Source organism: Emys orbicularis, chromosome 1, assembly GCF_028017835.1.
Source record: "Emys orbicularis isolate rEmyOrb1 chromosome 1, rEmyOrb1.hap1, whole genome shotgun sequence".
Classification (NCBI taxonomy): Eukaryota; Metazoa; Chordata; order Testudines; family Emydidae; genus Emys; species Emys orbicularis.
This window is the reverse complement of record NC_088683.1, coordinates 118,423,497-118,442,646: the sequence shown is the minus strand read 5'-3', so window position 1 is coordinate 118,442,646 and position 19,150 is coordinate 118,423,497. Positions and strand designations below refer to the sequence as shown.

Sequence of the window (19,150 nt, the reverse complement as noted above, 5' to 3'; positions counted from 1 at the left end):
CATGGACAGACGCCAGCTACTTACGTTCACCTCGGTGATTGCTATATCAACAATGCTACCCACAACAATCAAGGCGTCAAATGTATTCCATGCATCACAGAAATAGTGCTGCATGTTGCAGAGAAGCCGAGGAAAGAGAGAGAGAGAGAGAAAGAGAGAGAGAGAGAAAGAAAGGAAAAAAGGTAAAAAATATTAAAACAAAAACAAAACAAAAACAAAAAAAAGCATGAAAGAGGGAGAGAAGAGAAAAAAATAAGAAAAGAAAGAGGTTACGTGGGCATATTAAATAGTCTCTTACCACTTTATAGTACTGGCTGCTCAAACCTCTGTAAAGTTTCACATGATGGAGGGTATCAACAAAAGCCTGGTTAGTTAGAAAGTTACACTCAAGCATGTCTACTCTTTGGAGGGAAAAAAAGCACACACCCCCCAAACTCTGTGCGCTTTCACCAGTCACAGCCGGGGGCGTGCTATGACAAGTGAAAAAGAAGGAGGCGGTTCCCCCTCCTTTTTTTTTCCCTGGGAGAAGGAGAAGGACGACGGCAAGTTCAATAAAAGCATGACTAGAGGGGGGAAAAAAACCAGAAAAAAGAGAGAGAGAAGGAAACAGAGGAGGAGGAGGAGGAGGAGGTGGTGGTGGTATCCTGGGGAGGGTAGAGTAATACTCACATTAGTTTCACTGAGAATGACGTCTATAATGCTGCCAATTACGATGAGGAAGTCAAAAACATTCCAAGGATCACTAAAGTAACCCTACATAAGGAAGGGGCAGGCAGGATGGGGATTAAAAAGGAATGTTAGACAGACAAAAACAGTTCAAAATTACCATTAGAATTATTGCCTTGATACCTCAAGCAGTTTTGCTCTTAAATCTGCGCACTGGTTTAGAGACCAAAGACCAGTTCTTGCATCCCTTATGTGAGCTGTCCTTTCTCCAGCCAACGTAACCATTGAAGCCAGTTGGACTCCCTGCTTGAGTAAGGACTGCTCTGTGAGTAGGGGTTGCAGGACTGAGTCCTTCAGGTGTCAGAGCCACCTTTCTCTAAGTAACCTAATACCTTCTGCTATGCTGGTTTTCCTGGGTTGTGTAATTTTGGGGGGAGGGGTAAAGGAATGGTGACCCTTGGTTCTCTCCAGTATTCACTCCCATGCTGCAAATGAGAAACGGCCACTGGATCCACATTCAGGCTGTAATGGACTGTGCTGGGGCTATGAAAGACCAGGTGTCTCTTAAGAAAAGAGAAAGAGGGGCCTGATAAAATCAGGAGATGGGTTAGAAGGAGCTTTTACAACTCATTGCTTATCATGTTTGGTTCTTTGCCCAAACACCCTTTGTGGATTTGCAAGGCACCAACAGTTTCTACTGATTGTGCCTTAGATCGTCTCTTCAAGGCATCGAGGCAGACTGGTGCTCTTAGCAAGAGAGATGCAAAATCATGCTCTTAAGTGTCCCGAACGTCTGTTTGCCTGAAGCTGGGAATAGGTGATAGAGGATGGATCACTTGATGGTTACCTGTTCTGTTCATTCTCTCTGAAGCACCTGGCATTGGCCACAGTCGGAAGACAGGATACTGGGCTAGATGGACCATTGGTCTGACCCAGTATGGCCGCCCTTATGTTCTTATGTTAGTGTTATTCTCCAGGCTCTTTATGAGATCCTGCCTATTGCCTCCCCACACCCCAGTGGAGGGTCCTCAGCTCTGGCTGCTTTAAGTCAAATACATTAAGATATTTTACCCACTCTGTGAATTGATGCTGAGGGCAACTTTATGTGTCCAATTTGCCTACCAACCTTCAGGTGGCACCAGCCTCCACTGCCTACCATCCACCCCAATGATCCTGAGCAGTAAGGGGAGCTAGGATCCAGCATCCTTTTCAGAAAGGCCTTATTCAGTCTGGCTGCTGAGCTTCTGGTTGTCTGTCGCTTTTTCAAATTAATATCTTGAGCAAAGATTTACAGTTACTCTCAAGAGAATTCGTCAAGATTTGCAAAATATCTTTGCCAAGAGCTCCCCTTTCCTACATAATCCCCTTTTCTTCAATTTTAGGAACAAACAAACAGGAACTCCTGTACTCCTGTTATGTATTTTGGTTGTGGAAGGATGGACTAATCTGACTTCCCTGATTCCCAGCTGTGTCTTGTTTCCAGCGATATTGAACCTAAGTTGCACTACGCTTGCTATTCTTAGTGCTGGAAAGTCACGTCATGGGTAAAGTGTGAGCCTGAGTTCCCAGGCAGCACTGCAGAAAGAAAAGAGGGGAGAACAAATAATCCCACTGCTAGCACTGCAAAAGCCAGGCTTGGGAACCTGAGATTGTTGTGGGCACAACTAATATCTGGGTCAGACACTGGCGAGGAGTTCCCTTCTGAACCCTGGAAGGCAGCCCAGATGGACTCTTCTGGACTAGAGAACTCTCACATTTATGGGCCATGCCTTGGGCAGAACAAACAAATATACAAACCCCACTTTCCGACTGAGCACACACCAGACAGTTGCTGTGAGGGGAATTGTTAGAATGGACTTTGAAAAGAGAAACAAGAAAAGAAACCTCATTCTGAAAAACACAGCGAGCGTTTTCGTGTGCAAACATGAAATAGGTTTGTTCAAAACCTGAACTCTTAAAAAAAATCTGCCCAGTGAGTGTAAATTTCCCACTTCATATCCCATATTACACAGTCTGCTACTTTGGGAGAGGAAACAGGAGCAAAAGCAAATTTAGGGAATATTATTATTCAGCATCCAGCCTAGAAAATACACAGCAAACATTAGCATGAGCACAGCGGTGATCTCCAGCATTTCTAGCAACCAGATGGACCTGGAATAAAAGTGTAATTAGACTTCACAAAGGGGAAGGGGAGGGAGAGAATGGCAGATTAAACTGTAAAGGCACTCACATTTTGAACAAATAAAGAACACATACAGATCACACAGAGCTGCAAGAAGGTGCCTGTGTGACCTGACATGACCTCAGCCCTGAGGGCACCTGAAGAATCAAGAGAATAAAGCAGAAGACAATGGGCCCGATCCTACAACCTTTCTTCATGAGTACAGTCCCACTGAGGTAGTGGCACAGCTCACATACTGAAGATCTGCAGGATCAGACTCAGTAACATGTCTACCTTCCATTTCCTTCTCTGTGTTCATCTACCAGCCTCAAGAAGGATGTCAGTGGGATTCCAAACAGCTCTTGAAATAGGAACTCTGAGTTTGATTTTATGCAGCAACAAGGGTGAAGTTCATACCTGTTTGATTGTTTGGGCTGTGCCCACCAAAATGGTAGCTGTTTACTTTTAAATCCATGGATACTTTGTATGGTTTAAACAGCTCTTTAGCAAGCACGGGAGATGCCGCCATCAGATTATACCAACTTTACAGCAGATCATAGTTTGGGCCTAACCAGGTTTTAATGAATACCCGGACTCTCAGCCCAACAGCCAATTTTCACAATTGCTGTAACATCAGGGTGACCACTGGGGCCAAATTTTGTCTTCAGATGAACATGGAAGCCAATGGATTCAATTCTCTCAGTTACATCACTGAAGTCAACCGCATTGTGCTGACATAACCAAGCAGTATGTGGCCCAAAGGGAGCTGTGTATCTAGATCCCAGGGCAAAATCTGGCCCTCAGAGCAGAGGTTCCTTTTTTCATCAGAATTTAATAGGCCTGATTCTGGTGTCAGTTACACCAAAATAAATCTGGAGTCACTTCACTTACTTCCATGGAGTTACTGTGGGTTTACACTGGAATTACTGATGTCAGAAAATAGGCCCATGTTTTGAACCATGGCGTCCCTCAAATGGCAGCTCTGCTGATCCCAGTCAGCCATTGGCTCATTCTGAAAGTCGTGAGTCATGGTCTTGTCACCTTAGTCTCCATAGGAGGCACACCCTGTAATGACCCACTGTTGCCCATGTGTGAGGTACACTCAAATAACTTCTCTTTTCCTCACACACCTGGGTTGTTTGATAAAGAGGAACTACTGCTACTCTTCCAGTTTTATTCATCCCCACACCCAACAGTCCATTTTTTAAGAACTGAATTCAAAAATAAGATTTTAAAATCATTTCCCTCCTCCTCTCCCAACCCCTCTCTATAGCAAAAAGAGGGGCTTGAATCAAGAAGATATTATTCATAGTCACACAGTCTAAAGAAATCATAGAACGCTGCTGCTTATATTCTTCAAATAAGATGCAAGGAATACTTTGTTTGTTTGGAAATTAATTAAATCCTTCCTTAAAAGCCAATCCTTCTTAGAGACATCATCTGAAAACTGCCCATGTGATTGCTTGGTTTTGGATTATAGCTTGTAATCTTGTCAAGAGTTACAAGCACATATTGAGAGTGAATTAGACCCCTTTGGGATTTGCTTGTTATGACCTCAAAGTACCTCTCAAAGCCAGATTCCTTGTTGGAGAGAATCACGGTGGTTGATGAAAGACAAGCTGACTAAGGAAGGAGCTTTCAGTCAAATAAAGAGGTAGCAGTTCCAAACTATTTTTCCCACCAGAAAGTTTTGATTTTCCCCCCCCCAGGGAAGGAGGGGGAAGTGAACTGAAGGCACTGTTTATTTTTGCAATAAAGGAATTTAGAGTGCAATACCATAATTTACCCTTAAAGGGAGACGCTCACCCTACTTCAGCCATAGAGTTACATATCACTGTGCTGAACTCTCCTGGGATTTACAGAGGAATTGCAGTCACCCCCTTGTGGGAATTTTTTGGAGTACATGATATCTATGGAGCTTGTGTGGAGGGAGGCCAGGTTGGTTACTCATGAGCATGAAGTACCCATCATTACAATAAAACACACACATTTTCTGCCCCTCTCTGCACTCCCCCCAAAAAGGAACTGTTAGCAAATCACCCCAGGATCAATTAATTAATGAAAAGCTGATCATACATATGCAGTGACTGACCGGAGTGGAATCTCATTTGTGCAGGGGAGCAGACACGGTATCACTTCAGAATGAATATGCCAATCATCTTTAGGTTTCTTGGCTGCTGAGTTCAGCTAACAAGATACTGTGGTTTGTTTCAACACTAATGGAGCCACTGTGATCTCTGGAGACCATGGCTTTTACATCCTGTGAAAATACTCCTAAATACAGTAGCTGGGAAGCGCTGTTAACAGCAGAGAAATTGCCCACTAGAGGCTGTCTGAAGCTCTGAGCTCATAGCCACTTGGGACTCAAAATCAGAACTGTGGGGGACGGTTCTAGCCCAAACCAGGCTACCCCATGCACAGAATTCCTAAGGAGAAAAGGGGGTGGGGTGCTGATTAGTGATCCCAGCTGGGTTAGGAGTACACAACCCAGTGGAAATTCCAGGGTCACCTCTGTGCTAATTGATGTGCAGGTATTTCTTTGCTTAGCCACAGGTGCTCAATGTTTTCTTACTACAAGGTTTGCAAAAATTAACTAGTCTCTCCCTCTGTAAAACATATGTAGATAAAGGGTGCAGCAAGGCCTCAGTGTTTCTATTGGGTGGGATCTGAATGTAGGTCAGATGGTCCCCAATGGAAGAAGCTGCTACAGTACTGCAGAAAAATGGGAAAGATATAGAAAGGAAGGAGGAAAGAGAGAGAGAAAGAGAGAGAAGATGGGGGAACTAACAGGAAAGAATATTGACAGGATGATCTGGTCTCAGAGTACCTAAAATAAATCTGCAAGTCTAGACAATGGAAAGAAACATTAGTCTTAAGCCAGGTGTGTGTTGGAAGAGGGAGTTTATGGGAGGGAGGGAAAGGGGCTGGTTCAAGGATGACTTCCTGATAAGGAATGTGATTTCTTAGGAGAGCAAAAATTCTGTTTGATTGGAATGGCCATCAACTCAGACTTTGCTGATGATCTGCAAAGGTAGCTGAGCTGCCACAATCTGGTAGTAGCACAGTACCTTCATGTTCAACACGGGAATGCATTTTTGAAACTCTTGCAGGCCACTTGGAGTTGTGGGGTTCACCTCCAGGCTTTTACTGAAAGCGTCCACACTGGAAAGTGGCAAGGCAAGGGGGCATCTCTTTATGAAGAAATTTAAACTGAATCACATATATTCTGTCATTTGAATCTTGGCGCACAGTCTCACCGGCATGGCTGAGAGAATCACATGTATTCTGCAGAATATTACAAAGCTACAATAACAACTGACATCAAATGGAGATAATGCAAATTATGTTAAGATGCCATTTAGCCATAACAGCAATCATGGAAATTAGCAGTGCCTAGTAGAGAAGAAATAAACTGGAGGATGCAGCTGCTTGCAGATCATGACAGACTGTAGGAAAACAGCACCTATTTGCATACTATCAGCTCTCACTCATTGATGGATTAATTTTGAGAGACAGTCATCGCAATTCACCTACTGCTTGTCGTAATGAGTCATTGCTGCAGGGAACCACACAAATCCTCTACTTCATCAAAGCTATAAACAGTCAAAGGAGACAAGTTCTTCAACTTCTGAGTCAGTTCCAAAAATCCAAGTGTTTTTAAAGGAACATGCTGCTGCTCTTTGCTTATTTAACAAGAAAGCAGCCCCATCCTTTTAGGCCAAGACTCATTTTTAATAATCTGGATATCTTTATTTTACACTTCAGTCTCACTTCTGATTAATGAGCTCTCATATTTCCTGCAGTAAGAAGCTACCGAAAGCAGATGGGTGGTTTTCCCCTGGGATTTAATGGACCGCCCAGACATATTGTCTCTAGCATGTCAGAATCAAAGATGTTGCAGGGACTGGATGGCTCTGTGACTGGTAATAGAACACAGATACGTTCATTTCTAGGTCTCTGGCTGAATCTGGCTCAGATTATCAGTGACCAAAAATTATTATCCTCTGATTACTGTTTGACAAGGTGCAGTAGCTAAAATAGGTTACTGGTCTCTGTTTTGTTCCCAGTGGACAAGAGTCCCCATCTCTCTCTCATACACACACATGGAAAATCTTCACCCCAATTGGCACTAACTGGCCTCCTGGCTGGCAGTCTTAAAAGGAAGAAAATACTTATAGAATCTGAACTACTCTTTTTCCTTAGAGGTGGTCTCTCCAGGTCAGGTGTAAGGGCAATGTTGAGGATGCCTGCCCTGCAGCAGTCTGTATTGTATCCGTTTTGTGGCTAAAGGACTTCCATTTCCAGATCTTACACCACAGTTCATCTCACCCAGCACTATTTTCGCTTGCAAATAATCAAATAGGTCCTTTCCCACCTGGATGATAGTGCAGTTGGTAACTCATATCTTTAGTTTCTTCATTTTTCTAGGTAGCTGTCACTCTGGTGTATAAGCACTCAGCCGTGTGTGAGGTCTGAAATTCAATGTGTGACCTTAGGGGGCCTGTGCCCTAGATCAGGTTAGAAGCATGGCAGAGGCGATGCCCTGTATCTCTGGAGATGGCACCCAGCAGCGAAAGCGCCTCCTAGTGGTGGCAGGAATATCTTTCAGGCCTGCACAGTGGGAAGGGATGGAGAATAATGACTCTGAACGATGACTGTAACTAGATGAAATCCTCCTGGGAAACTGTTGTTGCTGTTGGCTTGGATTCTTCTTAGTTTTGTGGGAAAGGAGGGTAAGGAATGGCAGGAGCCTGCATGCACCGATGTTTCAGGCCTCCCTGACATAAAAACATGAACACAAAGAATAGGAATTGAATGCTCCCCTATCTCCATTGCTGGTCCCCTGGAACAATGAAATCAGCCTTCTTGATCTTCATCCAGGTGGAACCCTTTCGATCCAGTGAAGCTCTGTAAAGAGCCATGGGCTCTTTCCAAGAATAACATCATCATGAATACCCCATGCCATGGTCATGGTAGCAGGATATAACCCACAGGAAACGTTACACTCCAGTCAGAACACTGACTTGATGAAAAGACTGAAAAATGGCTGTGACGGCTAGCTATGCCTGAACATTTCACATTCTGTATATTGATAACCATGTGCAATTTACTATCATGTCACATTAGGGAGAAACTACGGGTTTCTACATTGGCGGACTCCCCAAGGGCTACAATGAACAGGTTCTGTCATGATTAAGTATGAGAGAGAATGCACCAAGACAACAGCACAGAAGAAGGAAAGAACAAAAAGCTGGACTTTGCTATAAGAACATAAGAATGGCCATACTGGGTCAGACCAAAGGTCCATCTAGCCCAGTATCCTGTCTTCCGACAGTGGCAAGTGCCAGGTGCCCCAGAGGGAATGAACAGAACAGGTAACCGTCAAGTGATCCATCCCCTGTCGCCAATTCCCAGCTTCTGGCAAACAGAAGATAGGGATACCATCCCTGCCCATCCTGGCAAATAGCCATTGATGGACCTATCCTCCATGAATTTATCTACTTCTTTTTTGAACCCTGTTATAGTCTTGGCCTTCACAACATCCTCTGGCAAAAGAGGATATAAAAGAGATTCCCTCTTTTTAGGGAAGGGAGCATGACCCAAAAGAAGCTGTCCCCTGCAAAAAACAACTATGAGCTGAGATATTGCTAGCAACATGTAAGGACACCGCTACCAATCATTGACCTTTATCACTGATGCTTCCAGGACTGTCGTAGTCCAGCTTTCCATAGCCGCTTCTACATGAGAATAGGAGCAAATGCTTTGCTTTTAAAAAAAATCAGTTTCACTTCCCTCTTTCTGAAAGAGATCCCATGTTCTTTAAATACCATAACAAGTGGGATGCAATGCTGGATTTGTGAGTGGAGGCTTCTGCCTGCACATCTCTGGAAATGAAGAATCTTTTATCCTTATTTTGGTGGAGGATGAGCCAGGAAGTGGTAACAGACTGGAAAGCATCCAGAATCAGTGAGAGATGTCTTAGGAGGGGATACAGACTCTGTTCATGTAGGTGCCATGAGATGGAGCTGGACATCTTGTCTGGCATGGCTGGTACAGAGGTATGGTGACCCACTGGAACAACTCTACACTCAAGTGACAGTCCTGAGAGATATGCATCATATGTTTTTAGACTATTTGGTTTACTGTAGTTTTCTCTCTGTTTTTTTTCAAAATGGCCCTGATTTCACAGAGTACAGTTTTTCCATCTATAAATAACACCATCACCAATACTCGTTCTTATGCATCAATCTCAAAGTGTATTATAAAGGAGGGTCAGCATCACTATGCCCATTTTACGCTTGGGGAAACTGAAAAGCATAGAGCAGTAAAGTGACGTGGCCAATCCGGCCAGTGGCAGAGTGGAGGATAGAAATCAGGTTTCTTGGCCACAGTCCAGTGCCTTATTCCTAGGCAACACTGCCTCTGACATCATTTCCTAACAGGATAGAAAGTACTGTGTAGATGGAGCCTTGCTGTACCCTCTTATTTGGCATTGTTTTTAAATGAAGAGAACCTGTGAGAACTTTTGACCATTTTGCATGAGCCTGTCTGAAGTGACAGAGGTTTGGGATTTTCCTTCTGTCGGTGAGAACAAGTAACTTTTCCCTGATATTGTTCCCTTTCAGTGCCGCTGCTGTTGCTGCAGGCACCATTGTGAATGAGACCCCAGTGCACCATCCCACTGTGCTTTTAACACAGCGTTAATAATTTTCTATATTAATAAAGAGTAATAGCTAATACTGTGCTTCCTACACCGCTGCATTGTGTAGTCATATCATTATTTTTGATCACTCATAATGACATTAAAACCCTCAAGTGCCAGACTGGAAATAAATCTGTCACAATGTTGCAGAAATATGCAAATTCCCTGGGTACGTTTACTGTGAAGGAAAAGGTCCCTCCTTAACAAAGCTCCTATTCAGCATCTTAGTATTTATCTTTGCCTACCAGATTTCCTATCAGTCCTCTAGGAGGTTGGCTAATCACACTGCACAGCCCTTGCTGGAGAAAATTAGAACAGTTACATATAATTCATAATAAAGAGTATAGGATAAATTTTGTGTTGTTGAATGGTGTTGGATTGTCAATCCCAGAAGGAGGACGTCCTCTATCCTATAAGCACATAGGCAGCGGCAGTGCAAGCATCCTCCGCATCTCTCACCAATGTGCTTCCACCATGACAAAATGGGGAACACTTCTAAGGGCAAAGGGGAGTTCTTTCTCCATGTTCATTCAGTTCTTGGCCTCTCCACTGGGATTGCCAATAAAGAGATCAATTGTGCTGCTTTTTTATGTGACATGGACCCCATCCACTAGGAAACTAGCTCATTTCATACAGGACGTCGACTAGTATTCAGAGTGAAGAATTTTGATTCCTGCTGACCAGGGCTCAATTGGAACCAGTGACCTAGAAATTTGTGTAAAGCTTTGTGTCCTGTTATCAATCTAGTTCCCTCTATTCATTTATCCGATGAATACTTTTCACATTGCACAATTTGTTTGTCTGGGGTAGCTGCCTCCTATATCTGTGAAGTTTAACTACATTGCCTGCTTTCCTCTCCTTTAAATTCCTACTAATGATCAGGGTCCCACAACTGGTAGAGTAGGTTCAACAACAAATGGGATTTATGGTTTGCAGATCATACAGTCATCCTTGCTTTTAATGAATACCTGGCCCAACAGCCAATTTTCACAATTGGTGTAGCATCAGGGTGACCACTGGGGCCAAATTTTGTCTTCAGATGAACATGGAAGCCAATGGATCCAATTATCTCAGTTACAGTAACATAACATCACTGAAAACTCATTGAAATCTAAAGGAAGCACTAATGAGGATTCCTTGGATGTTTGCATAAGGGACTAGATCCATTATTTGCTGTGTTGAGGCCTGTCGTCTGAAAGATGTTAGCAGAGCAATCCTGTTCCTGAGTCCCCCGCTGTGTAGTTTGTTACATTACTCTGTATTGGAGTGTTTGTTGTTCAGTGGTCTTTTTTCTATTTCAAATGTATTTTTTAACCTAAAAAAACAACAAGGAGGCCACCGGACTCCTTGTTGTTTTTGTGGATGCAGACTAACATGGCTACCCCCTGATTTTTTAACCTAATGAGCCTGCACTCTAAATAAGAGGAATGCGGTTTCCCTTTCTTCAGATGACCCCTTCATCTAATAGGCTTTATGGAACAGAGCCAGAATGGTATCTGTCTGAGGGCCCATAATAAACAACAACAGCCACCTTGATGCTTGTCCTGCGACAATCCCTGTCACATATGCTCTGTGCATGAATGGCATTTAGTCACTGATTCATGTGTGGGGTGGGGTGGATCCACACACCCTGGCGGAACTGTGGGGAAGACTGTTATAGGAGGCACAATCCCTCTCTAATCCCATTTCTGCTTTCTTCCTCCACCTGGACTCCATCTTTCCAAGGCTCCCCAGGCATGCAGGGTGCAACCTGCTCCCCGAGGTGCATCTGACCAACTTCTCAGGCCAGTGAGGAGGGGACATGGGCTCATGGCCTCTCCTCCTCTCTGCCCTTCTATGCCCCTCCTCCCAGAGGTGCATGGAGGAAGCAGACCTTCTGTTTCCCTAAGCACAGGAATGTTAATTACCTTTGTCCCCTACCAGCCATAGACAGATGTAAGTAATGACTACGTGTAGGGAATACAATGGAGAGAGCAAGTCTATTGAAGGGCCCCCTACCCCATGTACCTGGGCAGGGGCTTGAGACAGTTTGATCCTTTATGTATAGATCTAATTATTAATCACTGTTATTTATGTACATTATGGTAGCAGCCCAGATGTGCTAGGTGCTGTTCAGACATACAGGAAGACACACGTTAGTATACATTCTGTATAACTGAACTAGAAAAGAGGGTCATTCCCCCTGCCACACCAGTGGCCACATATTCAAATACCCTCACAACATGTATGCATTGCACTCCTAATCCCTGGCAAACAGGTAATTGCAAATGCACAGTCTCTTGTAAAAGGGAAGGACAGTCTTATGGCTAAAGCCCAGGACTGGCTATTGGGAGATTCAGGTTTTTTGCTTGCCTTTGCCACAGATGTCCTATGTGACCTTGGGCTAATCACTTACGCCTGATTCATCAAAGTACTTAAACACATGCATAATTTTACATTCATGAAAAAGCCCATTGCTGTCAGTGGGATTAGGCATGTATTTAAATTGCTCATGTATTTAATCCCCTTGCTGACTTTGGCCTTCACCTATCTGTGTCTCAGTTTCCCCCTCTTTGCAATGAGGATAATGATAATTTATCTATCACAGATTCACTCCTCTCACCCAGGGCCAACATGCCTATGGGCCTCCCACCTCCAAAACGACCTTGAGCCGATGTGCAGGTCAGTTTTGTGGTGTGCAGGGGGTGTATGTGGTTCTTCTGTGTGGCTCACGTGATGATGAGGACTCTGCATCAAACCCCGGCACCAGGGGTGAGTTTCACCTCTAATCCACACAAAAAGAGGTGAAATGTATAGAATATTAATTATTCACCCAGTTCCAATCCCCACAGAAGAGCACCTCAGGAGACTTTGTGAATGAGAAACCAATGCCCCTCAGACACGGGAGGTGCGACCCCTGCCAGGGAACTTCAGTAACATGTAGAAGCATAAATAAAATATCGTTCATTACCCTAAAAGTGATATGCCTCCTTCCTTGGTTTTTATTTCCATTTCCCTCTGTTTTTCTTTCCCTTCTTTATTTTTCTCTTTCCATCTCACTCTTTCATTCTACCCCCCCTGTGCTTCTCTCTCTTTTCCTTTGCACTTTTCTGTTTAGTCGTCTTGTTGTCCATTTTATTAATGTTTTCCTCTTTCTGTGTCTTGTATTTTCTCTTCCTTTAAAAATACTCTCTCCTTCCCCCTACCCATTGTTTATACACAGTATTTCCTCTCTTGATTTTGTTTCTTTCCCTTTCCCTGAAACCCAATTCTTTGTTGTTATTCCTCTCCTTCCCCTCATACATGGTCTCTTTGTTCTCTCACTTTCTTCGGTCCTCACATCCTGTTGTCTGGTCCTTCCTTGCTCTCCTCATGTTCCAGTGTCTCTTCTCCAACTTTCATCCTCAAAGGAAGTGCATTATCTTTTTCCTCTCCTTATGGCCCCTCATATCTTTTTTTTCATACCCCTCCTCTCTCTCTTTCCCTTTTCAGGCCCCTGCTCCCAATCACTAAGACATTAAAGGAAGGGGGCAGAATGCCCTTTCTGTTGCAGCTGGGTGCGTGAGCCAGTTAGCCAATACCTCCTTTAGCTCAGTGTCCTCTAGCTTGCTGTCTCCTGCACAGCAGAAAGGTTGAAACAGAGGCTGATGAGAGGAATCAGCCTGATGCCTATCCTGGCCGCCTCAAGTCCAGTGCAGAAAGAAATCACAGCATTTGAGTCTTTTAACAACCAGAACAGCCTAGTTAAAGTCTTTGGGTAGCCTGCACTCAGGAGTCTCATGGTATCTGGATGCTCTATTCCTGAATCTCACGGATAATCCAGCCCTGAGCTAACACCCCCTCTATGCTACAAATCCATGGCACTGCACCTCAGGGAACCCGGTTACAACAAAAATATGGTTCCTGGTTATCATGTGTGGATTGGACCTTAACTGTGTTTTATAACTGGTTAAACCTTGGACCACAGCTGAAATCCGTCTACATTACAAATTGGAACAATATTTGTAATTGGGCTGGAGACAGCCTGGTTGCAGGCAGGTTTCCTGACATGGCTGCATTAGTGTAGAAAGGTCCTTAATCTGATCCTCCCAGGTGTGTCAGCGTCCTTGATATGACAGAGGGGCTCAAATCTTCTGGTGTTTGATGCCTGTTCAACAGCCTATGATAGATAGATATTTCTAAGACGACAAGAATGCAGCAATACAAAGAATGATAGATTTCAAAAATTAAGAAACGTCATGAGAATGGTGCAATGGGAAGGTGTAAAAAATTCAGTAGCATGAGCAAAGGCTGGAGCATCCTAAAATATGTCATAACCAAGGCACAACAGATTGTGATCTCTCTGAAAAAGAAGAATGCAAGGAAAGAGAAGCAGCCAATGTGGCTTAGCGAAAGACACTCCAAAGATCTGAGTGTAAAAAAAGGAATTGCACTGAAATGGAGTAGTCAGGAGGGAACCAAAACAGATGAGTCAGTTTGCAGGCGTGAAAGGAAATATAAGAGCATCAAATGTATGATTAATGCTAAGTGAAGGGCTTAAAGGGGGAATAAAGATGGCCAAATATACCCAGAGAAAAAGAAATACTAGAGAGAAAGTAGATCTATTAATAAATGTTGAAGAATGCATCAATTAGGGCTGAGAATGGGAGGGTTTCCTAGTGAATTGAGGGATGGACTAGTAGGCAGGACTCCCTTGTGTAGAGAAAGTCACAATCCTTCCTGGAACTGCCCGGGAAGTGTACATCCTGCACTGAATGCAAAACTCATTTACTGTAATGCATTCAGTTCTGGACACCTCTATACCAAAAAGATGTCAATAAAGGGAGGGAACTCAGAGAAGAGCAGCAATGGGGCTGACATAATGATCTTATAAAGAAAAAATTAGAAGATCTAAATATGCCTGGCTTGGCTATATGAGGATTTATGGGGGACATGAGAGTCACCTACCTATAACCATCAAGGAGAGAGAAGTTTTGGCTGCTACATTGGACAGCAAGGGAAATGGACTATGTGATCTTTTACATCTCTAATATCTATGATTCCTTGAGATAAATCCCCAGTATTCCCCTTCTTCACATGGGCCCAGATTCAGCAAGGTACTTAAACATATGCCTAGCTTTATTCATGTGAGTAGTTCCATTGAAGTACCATCTGAATTAGTGCCAGGAAGAGAGTGGTAGTAGAAATTCAGTTTTCTAGGATCCTATTTCTGACTCAACAAATGGTTCTGGGAGGGTATAATGAACATTTTCCGAGAAGACAAGCACGTATGAAAGGCTCAGCAATTAAAGAAACCATTTCCTAATGGCTCTGGACAGTTACAGGATTCACTGGGGAAAATTCATCCCTATATTCATTCCCTGAAACGCTAATGAAGCCAACAGAGTTAAAGCAGAGATTAATTTTACTCTTCATCCTTTTTCTCTACCTGCATGAGTTATAAAATGTATTCTTTTCATGAAACAGGGAGAGAAGACAGCTCCAGTAAATGAACCTTCCTCTCTGAAAAGGAGAGTACTCCTGTTCTTGAGAGGCCAGTCTTAATGTTGAAACAGCAAAACAACAAACAGTCCACCAGTACCAATATTTAGCGGTGATGGTATCTTCTGGTATAAGGTTATGAAACAAGTAGGAGCTTCATCAATGAGGGTGACATGCAGCTGATGCACGCCATGACTGTGGCTTAGGACATGAGCGTAGGGGAACATATGGATGTATGGATTTTTACTTCTCCAAGGGACAACATTTCTAATGAGTGGCAGATTTGTTTGGTTCTTTATCAGGCCTTTTATTCATACAATTCTACTGTAGATTAGAGACAGGTTAAGCTGGAAAGTTTGTTTCCAGAGTCCCATTTTCCCAAAGTTCATGTATATGTGCATGTTCGCATTCAGGCCTTCAGTTTTGCCCATTATAGAGTCAATGATCTATCTTTGAGTTTCTACCTGGATCTGAATTCCCACAAAGCTTGGGGGTGTTTGCATTTGGGGATCTGACTCAAGCCCATCTCATTTCTCTAGTTAAAGACACCTATTGGGCTACTGATTGTGGCTAAGGTCATTGGTGGCATAAGTGGGAAAAAGTCCACTGAAATTACTACTAGCCTCTTCACAGAAGACAATGTGGCCTAGTGGAGGGAGCACTGGTCTAGGATTCAGGAGACCCACGTTCAATTCCTTGCTCTGTTGGATGACCTTGAGCCAGTCACTTTGCCTCTCTGGGCCTCAGTTGCCCCCTCTGTAAAATGTGGACCACGATACTGAACTCCTTTATAAAGCACTTTGAGATCTACTGATGTAAAGGGCTATAGAACTAGTTTATGTCCCTGACTGCACTAGCAGTTAAATTGTTCCCTTGTGTTTAATGCCATGTCTGCCTAGGCAGATTATGGGTGTGTTGTGGGCAGGGGGCACAAACGTGTGTAAACATTTCAGACTAGACTCTGAGTTCTAAAGAGAAAACCCTAGAAGCACCATCACAAAAAGCTCACCAGAGTGCTGGAGCTTTTTATAAATTAGAAACACAAACACCAGAACCCCTCTGTTCCCCAAGCCTCAAGAACATCTCTTTAAACTGCCTGCCTGTTCAGAGTAACTAATCTTGAATCAGTTTATGGGACTCGGCCAAGACAAACACTCAAGGTCCATTTGGGAGTCGTACTTCAGAGCAGCAGGTTAATACTCTGCACAGAGATGCAAGGAACACAGTGGATGTGTTCTTATCAGCAGCCCTAATCATCCCAAATCTCTCTATTAGCAAATCCTTTACTTCTCATTCCCTCTTTATGCCTGGAGTAGGTTAGATGCTGATGGGCTGTTTGCCTTACACTGATAAAACCTGAGAGATCTGTGCCTCTCCTCCAGAAAAACATTGCACGCCTAAAGACATGGGCTTGAGACAGTATTGCTCCTACTAAGTGGTGTCAGCTGAAAGACGGCACTACCCCCACAGCTGGGCATAAATGACAGAGACTGCCCTGCCCCCACAGAGGCTAACTAAAGAGATAGCACTGCTCACAGAAGGACGAAGTACAGATTCGCTGCAAAAGCCAAGCATTCCCAGTGCCAGGGCTGTGTTTAGTTATGAAACCTCTTGTTTTTCTACCAACTTCAAATACTGTTTACAGAGCATGGAATAGTACTAAGAGGAGGACCCAGATCCTGGACTAAACGTAGTTCCCCATCCCAGAGAATAGCCTCTTGATTACTGAATCCTTACTCTAATGCAAGAAGTAGCTCCAGCACAGGATTATACAAGTAAATTCCCTATGCCAGGGTGAGTCTGTGCTCACAATTAGTGCTTATGGAACTGATTCCTCCTTGGGTTTTTTCCTTTCCATTATGCTATCAAGAGAGCTGAATAAGCAGGGCACATTGCCTCAAAAAAACAGGGGCCAAGAGATAAATAATGCTAGGGGTCTGCGGACATGGTGAAAAATACATACCAGAATCAGAAAGAGCCATATGCCTTTCATTATTACTCACAGAAATGCCAGCGAAAAACAGCTGTAATAGGAGTATCTGTAAACTCCCCTCAGCCAGCACTACTACCCCATTGCCTATGGTACTCATGCAGGGAGAGACTGGGAATGCATTAGCTCTATACTTCTACATGGCCACCACTTCTGTGCACTCCCTACAGTGACTCCTGCGGGAGAAGCTGGGACCACAGTGATTATGAGCTCCCTAGTGGCCACAGCACCTATCTCATTCTCTTCAGTTATTCTTTCGTGAAAAGGAATGAGCAGCTGTGTGCTCCACATAGTAACTGCTCCTTCAACAGTTCCTGCTGGGACCCCTCCTGGGAGATACTGCGATTAGCTATAACTACTGGGAGATGCTGGGACCATTCCTTTCCAATTCCAACTATCCTTTAGGGAGTGGCTGTAAGAGGCGTAGGTATCTGACAACGTCCCAACATCCAGCAGTAGTTACATTACCTATATGGTGCCTCTTGCTGGGTTCAGAAATACCAGCAGCTGTAGAAAGTGGAGTGCTCCCTAGAGCAAACACCCTAGCTTTAGTTCTGTGACAGGCCTGCTGCTGCTTCTCTCACACTCATTTCTCCCGCATTGTCCTCTCCTAAAAGCCTTTCCTGTTGTTGCTCAGCTGAGAGCATGATACCTTCAGGTCCCCATCTATGTCTCCTACTCCTCTGCAGTCAGTCATAAAGGAGTAACTGCTCTATCACTTTCAGAAACTCCTCAGCCTGAAAAGACTGGGCTTTAGGCATAACATCAAAACAGCTTAATCAAAGATTGGTTTGGGCTTTACTGCTCTGGAAATGGCAGCCAATTCCATCTACAACAGAGACCCCGTAAGTATTTAAGCTAGTCATTCATACTTGGGAAAACTTAATGCACTTAAAATCCCCTCTTTAGCTTCTGCTGGGGAACTTGGGATGTTTCAGTGGGAGAGGAGGGTGACTGTATCTTAAAGCTCTTCATCTCTCAGATTGTTCAGATAACCCCTTAGGGATAACCACCCATTTGCAGGCCATTTTTTATACCATTCATGGTAGTCGGTGCCCAGCCCCTGCCTAAGTGAGGGCTGCACCACCATCTTTCTCAGAACTGGAAGTCTGTGCCCAATTTACATAGATAAAATAGAGCAGCACGTTATAGCTGTACCACGTGGCCCATAGAGATAGTGACTACAGATCCCATCACGCAGTGGTCCACCTTGATCCAAGAGGCCTTCTAGAAGTAGGTGGCGTCCTTCTTTGGCAGGCAGTTTGAATCAAGATGGAGCAGTGCATGATGGCAGTTCTACAGGCTTGCAGGTCACACCTTTGTGATAAAAAGGAGGGCAACTGGGAGTTTTGTTGCAGAACACATTTGATGCTCTAAGATTTACAGAATCACTGCACTGGTACAGAATATAAATCAGCATTAATATGCTGCTTAAGGCAAGCTTTTCGCTGTATTAGCAATTTCCATAGGTTCATTCTCCCCACTGTGATTTTTTGGGGGCAAATGCCCTGTTTTACTGTTTTTTCCCCTCTGAAGATATTGGTTCATAGATTTCAAGGCCAGAAGGAACCACTGTGATCGTCCAGTTTGACGGCCTCTAAAATTAAATTAAGTTTTGGGGCTAATTTTTGGTGTTCAGGCATTTTTAGTTTCTATCTTTAATATGGTGTATTCCTGTAGCTGGCTGTTCTTTCAGCATGAGTAGGGGCAGAGTTATGTTTGATGCTGGGACCTTAACTGAGAATGTCCTGGCTTTCAAGACTCTTTATTAAAACCCTGTTGTTCTAGTCCATGTTAAAGAGTGTTAAAAAGATATGCCATATATCTCATCTTTAATTAGGTCACAGAGAAGTTTTTAGTTTAGAAATCTTCTCGGTTATTTTAAAACTCACGGTGATCAGAGCCCATAGCAAAGCTTGAAGAGTGTAACGAAGCAGAATCTAAGCAGAAGAATGCTACTAAATGCATGAGGTATGTTCCTACACATATAATATGCATATAAGGTTTTTACAAAGTGTTGGACTTAGAAGAATTTCTACGGTAGCATATGTGGCAAAGTCACAAACTTGTAAGCCTAGTGCCTATTGGAAGTTACAAGCTCTGCTGGTACAGCTGGTGATGCTTGTAATTTTCACAAGCACTACATTTGAGACCTCACAAAAGTACCAAG

The 19,150-nt window shown here is 43.6% G+C and overlaps 1 protein-coding gene across 2 annotated transcripts in view; it reads right to left on the bottom strand.

Annotated features, from left to right (window-relative positions):
• Positions 1-19,150, bottom strand: part of CACNA1C (calcium voltage-gated channel subunit alpha1 C) — a 607,732-nt gene that overhangs the window by 74,147 nt on the left and 514,435 nt on the right. The window contains exon 29 of one of the 2 annotated variants that reach the window (XM_065403340.1): positions 670-753. In XM_065403340.1, the coding sequence (XP_065259412.1) occupies positions 670-753 (84 nt within the window). Of the gene's footprint in view, positions 1-24; positions 109-669; positions 754-19,150 lie in introns of both variants that reach the window. The other variant, XM_065403334.1, reaches the window with a different exon arrangement.